The following is an 11105-nucleotide window of genomic DNA, read 5'->3' on the forward strand; positions in this document are numbered from 1 at the left end:
ACAAAAGGATGGAGGGAGGTGGGGGGGCATTTAAGATCAGTGACACATATTTTATTTGGATATAAAACTTTATTCACATTATAAAATGTCCTATACATATGTTTAGCAGTAGAATCTCTACATTGCAAGATACACTACTACACATGGCCTACTTCAAGCAATATTCATGCCAGACAATACAAAATAATTCAATTAAGCAATTTAGACATCCACTCTAAAAGAAAACAAACAAAAAAAAAGGTTCAGAGTCCTACACAAATACAAGTCGACAAATGTTTATACATTGTACTTACATTCAATGGGAAAATGGCTTTAATAGAGTGCTCTAGAAGAACCATACAAGTCCATTTAAATGTTTTCAAATCCCATCATCTAAAGGGAGTGCTGTTTAAATTCATGGTAGAAGATAGGAGAGATTGTGTACTTTTAGGTGATGAATAGCATTTACAGTCTAAATAATGTAGAGCAACTACTCAAATGATGAGATAATCAAAACAGACTTGTATCACTCCTCTCCTGTATGCTTTAATATATGGAACATTTGCAAAGCCCTTGTGATGGAAAACTGAAGTTGCAAATATGTGCTTTTCCATGGAAGACTGCAAACGAAGCACTGCACAGTGGAAAAAATAGAATGGCATTCTGAGGACGATGTCTAAAAGGCAAAGTTTAGGCAAAGCCTTCAACTAACTTTAGCTCATCTGGCATAGGTTTTCACATGTGTTGTAAATTATATTGAAAATCCTGCTTTTCTACAGAAAGGGAAATGTATTCATTATAGGAGCAAAATATGCTTATGCATCATAACGCCATAGGTGGATTGCTTTGTCTACAAGGAATTATAACACACAAGGGACTGACCAGGCATTCTGACAAACCATGAAACTCTCCCAAATGGCAGTAATATGTTAAATATGTGAATGGAAAAGGTAAATGAAATATGTTAGGAGGTGGTTAGGGCTAAAACATATGAACTGGACAATGACACACTCAGACATGGGCGCATGACATGCACAGTGAGAAATCTAAAATCTAAAAATGCCTGTGCACAGCCATCATACCTAAAAATCTGAATATGTACTTTTTTACATTGTTTTTTATTATATAAAATAATAAAACACTTAAATACAAGGGGGTGGGGGGTGTGGGGGGGGGGGTGTGTGTGTGACAGATTGTGCATGTGAGATAAAAAGAAACAAGGGGCTTTCAGAAATGTCTCACTTTCGAGGAACCAGGGAACCAAATATATTAATAAATACATAAAGAAAATAAATACATAAATAAATAAATACACAACCAAACAAACAGCCAAACAAACAATAAAAGTCAAGATGACAAAGAAAAATACAACTGAATAAGATAACAGAAACTCAACAAGGAGGAAAATAGTATAAGAAAAACAAAATACGTAAATGACTATGGAAATAAAATAAAATAAAATAAATAACATTAACTAAAATAAAAAAATATATAAAATAAAATAAAACAAAATTTAAAAAAAAAGAAATTAAATTTAATTTAATTTAAATTGTCCAATCGTATTATTTGGTCCTAGGGTAGCCTAGGGTATAGTGTGTTGTTGGACTGTTGTGCTGCCCTGCCTGCTGCCTGAAGGACCCCCAGGCGCTCAGCCAGACACCATGCAGCAGAGCCCAGAGAAGCGCCTCTTCCTCTGCCTGACCAGTGGGTATGGAGTCAGGTTCAGTAAACTGCTGTCATCTGTAAGGAATGGACAGATGGATATGAGTTTGTAAATACGGCATGAACTTGCTCTTCATGATGCTGTCTTAAAAAAAAAAAAAAATCAGCCTTTTCTCCTCCTCTTCTTCACTTAATGACACATGAATATGCTGCATCGATTGTCTGGTTGCTGATTGTTGATCTAGTGATTAAAGCTTATATGGTTATATGGCATCCATTCAAAGTCCCTCTAAGAGCATTAGATAGATGTATCAGGAAATAACAAACTTGCACTTCACCTGCTGTGAAAAAGAAACTTGTTATGGGATCTAGATGGGATCACGCTGCAACAGCAGGTGTACAATACTTCTTTACACTAACATACTCAAAGATTTCACATATCACATTCATTAATACTGTACCTTGGTTTTTCAGTGGCAAAGGCATGGTGTCCCTGAGTTTGCTGAGTAGGTTTCGCATCTCACGCATGTCTCTGTGGAGACAGAGAAACACTGAATCAATATATTGTGATTTGCAATATAAATTGTGATACATGTGGACATGTGGTTTTTAAATGTTTTCAGGACATAAACATGGTGTGAGGGGAATGTTGAGATGTTGGGATTGTGATGTTAATGCTCAGGATTTGTTCAGTTTGAATAAAATGAAAGATTTTCTCTGAGGTGGAACTTGATCTTTTTGCAAGGCAGGCTCTTGCAAATTGGAAATTGTAACAGTTGATACTTTTATTTATTTATTTCCAGTTTACTTTGCAATCCTACAGTAGTAGGGAATCATTAATTTGATGTGCTGTTGAAGTACACAACATCTCCTATAGGGGACCATCTTGAGTATTCTTTAATAATTCCCTTCCTTATGAGTTAGGATACAATAATAGTTTGCACTACAACAAATTAACTATTCTGGATGCACAAAACAGAACAATAATTGCAACATTTGAAAGAAAAAAAGGCCAGTTTGGATTTTAAGAAGAGTTGTGCCACCTCAAAAACAAGGAATGAATGAGTGAATGAATGAATGAATCAATCAATCAATCAATCAATCAAACACAAAGAGCAGGTGTACTCAGCGTACCTCTCTATGTTTTCAATGTCAGTCCCAACCAGCCACGGCTCCTGAGGATAGTCTATAGGAGAGGAGGATCGGTCTTCCAGGATGGGAACGTCTGAGCTCTCATCCATCTTGAAGTCCACCTTTGGCTCTGGGTACGAGTCCTTTCCTGTGAGGGACACACAGACATCAGCTCTACATCGCTGTCAACAAAGTCCCCCAAAATCTCCCAAGAAATGAAGGAGTTCTTTCCAAAACATATCTATTCTCAGAAAAGAAAAGTTACCAACGTCCACTGCTCAATATTTAAAAAATGCTATAATCTAAAATCCTACTATTTTGTGAATCAAGGTCTTAACTTAGTTTATGAAAATAGAAAAAAGAACAGTGTTGCTCCCAAAAAATGTGATTTGTTAAGACCCACAGAACAATGTTTCGATCACACAGATCTTCATCAGGTTAAATTGCATTTTTTTGGGAGCGACAGTGTTGGCAGATATTCTATTTTCAGTTTTGGTAATTTTTGATGTCCTGCACTTGATAAAGCTGCATGTGCACATTCTACCTTTCGTAAATGTAAGCATAAAAATATAATATAATATATAATTTTGCTTTTTTTAATCAGCCAATTCATCAGAAACTTATCAGAGAATTGTTTATATCATTCAAAACAGTGTTTCTTGCTTATTTTATTTTCATTGAATTATTTGAACTAAAACTGAAATGAAACCAAACCTTTCTAATACGTCCATGTTTTACACACATAGACCATGCTATCAGCCCTTTACTGCCCTCTGCTGTTTCAAAGGTGCATGGTTTACTTCTGTAATTCTTCAGAGATGCTCAAGTAAGTCTCTGCAGGTCATTCCAAAATTTTGGAGTGACTGAGTCTTTGCATTTTACATTTACATTTTAGGTGTTTAGCTGATGCTCTTGTCCAGAATGACTTGTAACAAGTGCAACAGTAAAGTAAGCTTCTTAAGTACTTCATGAAGAAATTCGTTTTCAGCCTAAGATGGAAGAGGAGGAGTGACTCTGCTGTTCTGATCGGGGTGAGAGGTTTTTCCACTATTAGGGAGCGAGGAGAGAGAGGAGTCGAGGGTGGGAGGAGCAATGCCCAGGGTGGAGCAGGGAAGGGAGAGCCAAGCAGCCGGTAGCAGCAGAGGGCAGAGCATGGGCTGGTGGACAGGACTGGACAACGGCCTGGGAGGCATGGAGGTGCAGCGCTGCATGGTAGCACCAGGGTTTTGAATTTGATACAAGCAGCCATGTGCAGCCTCTGCTGTCCAGGCCCCTTGGCTTTTAAACTCCCTGCATGAGCTTCTTAGTCAGGCAAAGTTGCTTTTAGTAAAAGTGACTTTTACTTATTTTAGTACTGTTCTATTTGTCTGTTTTACATTACATGACATTATGTCATTTAGCAGACGCTTTTGTCCAAATTGACTTACAATAAGTACATTTTATCTGTTTTAAAATTAACCCTGTTTATAATTCTTGTGTGCCAATTTAAACTTGTTGGCTTTTATTTATCATTGTTTTATTGTTGGGGAATAAAGTACTTTGTAACTTTGTTTTGAAAATGGTTGTAAAAATAAAGTGTATTTTCGTTATTCTATGGTTCTTCTCATTAGAATTCAATTTTTTTCTCTAAATACTGTGATGGCACTCTTTTCTGTGATGGTACCTTTTCTTTTTTTCCCTTTTTTTACTCATTCTTTATTGAAAGGTTCAGCACAGTTACAATCCATACAAAGGCAGCACAAAGAAGCATTATAAAAAAATAAATGTACAGAAAATAAACTGCACAGGGGGGGGTAACATCAGAAAAGATAGGGGAAATCAATGAAAACAAATAGGTAAATTAATAAATAATAATAATTTTAAAAAAATAAGATACACAAAAACATAACCTCAGTATAAACAGTCAAGACAACTATTCCTTTAAAGCATTATCGCCATTGCTGGACTCCATCTTTTGATACATTTCTGTCATTGTAACCTTAAATGATGTGTTATTTCCTCCATATTATAGAGTTCCTTACCTTTCCTGTGAAGCTGCAGCACCCCCAGCAGGCACATGGATTTGAGCATCTCTGTTATGAACATCTCCAGGCAGCACTGCAGCTGGATGAACAGCCGGCAAATCTCAGGGTGGATTTCTCCATCCTCTGGACTACAACATGAAGAGGAGGGTGGGGGCAAAAAGAGAGAGGAGAGAGAGAGGGAGGGAGGGAGAGAGAGAGACAGAGGGAAGAAGGGAGAGGGGGGGGGGGGGCAGGGTGAGAGAGAGGTTGGAGAGAGAGACCCAGAGATGGAGAAAGAGAGACAGACAGGGAGAAGGAGAGATAGAGTGATAGGATAAGAGCAAAAGAGATACAGTCAAGGTTCAATGTGACGAGGGAAAAATGTTTTAAGGTGTATTTTTTCATCTGGATCAAGACACTAATGCAAGGACATGAAACGCCACATGGTCCCTTACCATTTTGCCACAAAAGTTAAATCACATCTACATTCACATTTTAAGCATTCTTATCTGGAGCAGCTTACAATGAGTTGAATACGCTTAACTTCCTAGATCAACAAAACTACAAACAACCAAAAGGAGTGTAAGTCAGGGCTTTAGTGCCCTTTCACTATTTCTGCTACCACAGAACGAAAAGGTGCTAGGAAAAGAAATAAGAGCTAAGAAGAAAGATAGGAGTGAGTAAATAGAGTGAGTAGAGAGGAGATATCAATGCTGTCTTGGTCGTTAGTTACAGCAGCAATAGTTCTCCTCATTGTCAATTGCAATTGCAATAAAAATGGCAATACAGTATACAGACATATTTTTCTATAGGCTATTTTAGATTTTCAAGCGAAAAAAAATATATATATTGCTTAAAACTTGCTCTGTTTGAACACAAATTATTATTATTATATATTTCTTTTTACAAATTGCAATACAACGTGCAATTTCATTTGTGGGCCAGACAATCAGCACCAGAATACCATGTTTAGGAGTTCATTTTGAGCAGCATAACTGAGCCTCTTGCGATTTGGAAATTGAAGTAGTTTTTTTATTTTTTATTTAATTTATATTAAATGTGCAGCCCTAACTCTAGCCCTGTATGAATCATCCTACTCCTGCTGATGAAGAGAGTGTACGGAGGAGATGCCAACACCTTCAGCACCACGGACAGTTCAACAATACAAACTTCAAAATAGATGGATGCAGCCTTAATCACGCGGTTGGCCTATTCCGGCTTGGTTCCTTACCCTGAGCCAGATATGACGGCGAGGTCCTGGTGTGCAGCCCGGGCCATGGAGCATCCTTTGGTCCGTGTGTGGTGCATCTGCGCCCGGAGAGACGGGCAGTCGGCTGATATCTCTCCGACTGATATGACCTGCTCCCGGTACAGCGCGACGAGCGTGTTGAATTCCTGGACGGTCTGAAAACAACCATCACCAATAACCGATGATTTGGCCATTAGACTATAGGCTTGATTCTGCTTTGCGTGCAATGTGGAACGGAGAGCGTGATCTGCAGGCAGCACATGCAACAAGCCGACTGATTTTAACATGAAAAGGAAAAACATCTGGTGATATTAATGCAGCTTCAAAGCTGGTAGGCATTATCAACGACTCTGAAATAACCAATCACGGCAGAGGACTGTTCATATTAAAATGTAGCCTTGAAATCACTCGTTTCTGTCGTTTTTGCATATTCTGGTTTCTATAACAGGCTACTGCACCTGCAAATGGTGTTAAATTGGTTCTATTCAATGCAATATCCTCAGGCTGTCTGTCTAAACACGAATCTCTTCTCAATATCAGGCTACTCCAGCGTCGGCACAGATTATTGTGTGTCGGCTGCTCACCATCCTGCTGTCGTCCACGGCCCCCTGGGCTTTACGGCTGCTCTCCGTGCTTTCCCGGCGCTCCGGGTCCGTTTGCGACGCTTTACTGATCTGAAAAATGTTCGCTGCGGATCTGGGGCGTTTTTTACGCCCATACGGTGCAGAACACATGCATACACACCCACTGCTGTAGCCCACCCAAAAGCAGAGAGACCCTCTTTTGTGAGAGTCGATGTGTCCTCTATTTAAAAAAAAAAAAAAGATCCACCCCGAGGAAGAAGCTGCAGGGTCGAGGAGCTGGTTACTGGTTAATGCCCCTGCAGGCTTATGCTCTGGCTGGTAGGAGAGCAGGACGGAGTACCGGGCCGGGCGGACACCCGCAGCTCCCTCTGCATCTCCTCAGCAGCGAGGCGAGTCACCTTCACCCGTCCTGAAGGCCAAGCGAGGCTCCTCTCTCGGTCTTCCGTCGTGCGCTCACGTGTGAGGAGGATTCACAGGGAGCCAACAGCAAAACAATTCGTCACCCTCCGACAGTCCATTAACTGTTGAGGAGCATCAGTGGTCCAGAAAAAACAACACAGGCTACCTATCTTTAGCGCAGCCATCCCAAAATAGCCAGCGCTGGCACATGGTTCTTCTTTCTGTGCAACATAAGATTATCAAATTAGGATGATGGGGCGCTTGTGCAATCTGCTTTCATAAACCTAATTGTTCAAAGGATGGAACTCGACGATAGGCAGTTTATTTGCATCCCATCGAAATTTCCTTGAACATTAAAATATAGGGTAAGGTAACGGCCGCCTCGTAATTCCATCATTGAATGTAAGGTATAGTTCTAATTTTCATTTAAAGGCATGAAAAGATGACAATCTACCACCTTTATAAATTTAATCTATCATATTCCTGCGGGAGTTACTCAGAAAAAACAGTTTTGAGGTAAATTGAGAGGACTAATAGCCCAATATATTTTTTTCTGCTATAGGAAACTAAGGATCTGTGTATTGTCACAATGTATACATGTAATTTTAGAAATGTAGAGGTCAGATAAGCTTAATCAATTTGTTGGATGCATTTTCAGTTTAGATAGATCTTCAAAAATAAACGACACTGTAAAATCCTTTTTGTGACCAATTTTTTTTTATTACTTTCATAGTCATAAGACAAGGGTAAACAAAGGGACAAATTGTTTACACAATGACATTTTTCTGTTGAGGTACTCAGTTCATTTCCATCACAACTCAAAGACTATAGAAGAATAGGCTACATAGAAAATATGAACAAGAACATTTTTCCTAATTTAACAACAGTATAGGTTCTTTACTGATAATTTCACTGTCTTGTCTGAAAGACCAAAATGTAATATCTGAACCCATAGTGTCCAATACAAAAACAAATTATATTGCATTAGTTTAAGGAGGCTTCATGCTCAAATGAAAACACCTTTTAACATGATTATCTGTCTGCCATAGAACTCATTATACACAATATACAAGAACATCAGCAAACCCTGTAGGCAAAACAAACTAAATGTAGGACTGGTAGTCATAGATGTAATTCAATATCTGCAAATTTTGATATGATTGAATGTGGCTAAACAAAGAAAACAGCAGGTGAATTAGCATAAATCTTATAACAGTAGTTTAGTAGTACAAATTCTTTGTTTCAACAACTAAACTGGTCCTGGTCATTTAATTAGAGACAGGCTATTATTGGAGACAGGCTCTTATTACATCACAACAGATATGACAAAGCTGAAAAATATAAGCAATTAATGCAAACTTATGGTCAGTAATCAAAATCCTTGACTTTTTCCTCATTTTGCGGTGTTGCAGACTGATGACAAAATGGATCAAATTGGGATTTTTGTGAACAAGCTACACAAAATACCCCATAATGGCGTGAAAATGTTTTTAGATATGTTTGCAAATTTGTTGAAAATAAAATACATGAATATATTTAAACCCGCAGTTAATACTTTGTAGAAGCACCTTTGGCAGCAATTACAGCTTCAAGTCTCCTACGTCTGATTTGAGGATTTTCCTCCCTGCAGATTTGCTAAAAGCTCAGTCAAGTTGTGTGGGAAAACCCACAGATTTTGAATGGGATTCAAGTCTGAGCTTTGGCTGGGCCACTTGAGGACTTTCACATTCTCGTGCTGAAGCCTTTCCAGTGTTGATGTGGCTGCATAGAGATCACGACTTTTTCACTACTTTTACAGTAGGGATGGTATTGGTGATGAGCTGTGCCCAGTTTCTGCCAGATACAGGGTTAGGGGCCACAGGTGGAAACCAAGTTATAGAGACATCTCAAGAACATTCAAAAGAATTTGGATGCACCTTAACTCAATTTAGAATGTCACTGCAAAGGGATTGACTCAAACATTACATCTTTTCATTTTTAATTGATTTGTTTAATTGTATAAATTAAAAAATACACTTTGACTAGGTGTGTAGATCAGTGACAAAAAATCCATCCAAAGTTAATCAAAAATTGAACTGAGGCTTTAACACCACAAAATGTGAAACAGGTCAAGGGGATTGAATACTTTCTGAAGGCATTGTATTTAAAGCCTTGGTAGGTAGTTTTAAGGAAAACAGACTGATGTACTGTCCCCTCCCTCCCCCACCGAGCCAGTAGCAATCAGAGAGCAAATATAATATTGCCGAGATTCTGACATATGAGATTACTCATTTATGTTCACCCAGTATGGGGATTACTTTTGTTGAATTTAAACAAAATGTCAATTTACAAAACCTACCTACAACAGTTTTAAGTGAAACACATGTAATGCTTTTGCCTAAAGTAAAATAAAGTAAAATATCCTGGTCAGGCGTTTATTCGTGTCAAGTTTTTGTGAAAACATCAAACTTTCCTACACTACTATAAGAGACAGGTTATTACTTGAGAACAAGTATTTATTGAAAGTTTTGCAGTATTTCTATCTTCATAGGGCCTCTCATGATACGTTACAAACTTAAGTCTTGCTCAATTCCAGTTTCAAGTTACTTGGTGTAGATAGTAGGCACTAGTAAGCAAAGGCACTGAATTTAAATGGGCATCTCACCCATTGTGCATCTGAACTCTTCTCTGCTCTTCCTGCTCCTCCTGTTATTGATCCCTCCAAATACATTTTTGCTATTGTTTTTAGTTTGTTAGATGTTTGGTTCTAAAGCTTTGTTTTGACTGGAATTCCTAAAAAACCTATGCCCTTTGTAAATATAGCAACTTGTAAGCATGGAAACAAAATTTTCCCAACAGTGCCTCTCGCTTAAACTTTGGACAATGCTATTCTTTAATCTGCATCATTTCATTGAGCTCCACTTAACAAAACAAAGATTTAGTGTCCTCCCATTACATAACTGGAGTACAAATTCAAGCTGTTGATAACTCAAAAAACACATGCAATTGTGCAACATTGTTTAAAGTTTTGGATATGTCTGAGATGAGCTATACTATGAATCTGCTTTGTTTTTCAGTTAAGTGTCATTTTAACTTAACTAAACCAACTTAACTAAAAAACAAGGCAACAGTAAACATGCCATCCCCCATGATTGACGCAGTCCCCTTTCAGCTAATCATTGTAATTTTGAAAATGTCAGAACTGAGCAATGACACCCGTCATTCCCTGAAGTTTTGTCAAAATCTTATCAGTGGCGTCTGAGATATGCATGACAGACGGACGGACGGACTGGGGCCGATCCATAGTCCCTCCCCTGATTTCATTGTGGGGGACAACTAACCTGTGCTACATTAATACTGAAAATGAGGGTGTCGAATAATATGGTACCCCGTGTCTGATAAACACTACCATATATGTGCAAAAGGGTGATACGACCTCACAGACTGTCAGAACATCACATAATGTTATTTGTTCCCCTTTCCTCCTGTGTCCGTTTTGGCTTTTGAAGGACAGACTTTGTCAGTCTGTTGTGCACTAACAGGCATTGTGTAGATATTACCATTTCCTATTTAAATATTACATTACATTTTCTGGTTTCACACTAATTTTCTTGTTCAAGTCTGTGAAAAATATGATTATTATGCTGTTTATTCCATTGTTTTTAGGGTGAGCTGAGCAATAAGATCGGATAATAAATTTTCTTTCTATGTAGATTTTTCTGTCAGTGGGTTTCCCACTGCGATGGGTCATAGCAGCTAAATGAATGACATGTTCTTCAGCCCACGAAGCCTAGCCCCCTTTCTTTAGAATAAGGTTAAACATATGACCTTAGTAACAACCAATACTGTATGTATGTGAATTTAAAGTTACTGAAACGGCTGTACTGCAATGCTAAAAAATCCTTAATTTCCTTTATGTTCTCTTCCCAGTTGCATTTCTACATGCCAGACTGTAATAATGGACTCCTGACTTTAATAATGCAACTCCTGACTTTCATGTCCAGACCGACACCCTGCAGGAATAGCCAAGCTTCCTAAATCAGCAAGTCAGCTAACTCCACTCACCTTTCATCAAAACAGGCTTGCTACATATTTTCCATTTCAAAACTCCAGATTTTT

The 11105-nt window shown here is 38.3% G+C and overlaps 1 protein-coding gene across 1 annotated transcript; it reads right to left on the minus strand.

Moving 5' to 3' along the window:
• Window positions 1-1627: 1627 nt before the first annotated feature.
• Window positions 1628-6758, minus strand: rgs7bpb (regulator of G protein signaling 7 binding protein b). Its single transcript, XM_071913842.1, has 6 exons — window positions 6609-6758; window positions 6007-6179; window positions 4794-4924; window positions 2776-2920; window positions 2103-2173; window positions 1628-1719 (listed from the first exon to the last, which is right to left on the minus strand). Exons 1-6 carry the CDS (start codon window positions 6756-6758, stop codon window positions 1628-1630), a joined length of 762 nt encoding a protein of 253 aa, XP_071769943.1.
• Between the last annotated feature and the right edge of the window lie 4347 nt (window positions 6759-11105).

The sequence above is a fragment of the Centroberyx gerrardi genome, chromosome 2, assembly GCF_048128805.1.
Source record: "Centroberyx gerrardi isolate f3 chromosome 2, fCenGer3.hap1.cur.20231027, whole genome shotgun sequence".
Taxonomy (NCBI): Eukaryota; Metazoa; Chordata; class Actinopteri; order Beryciformes; family Berycidae; genus Centroberyx; species Centroberyx gerrardi.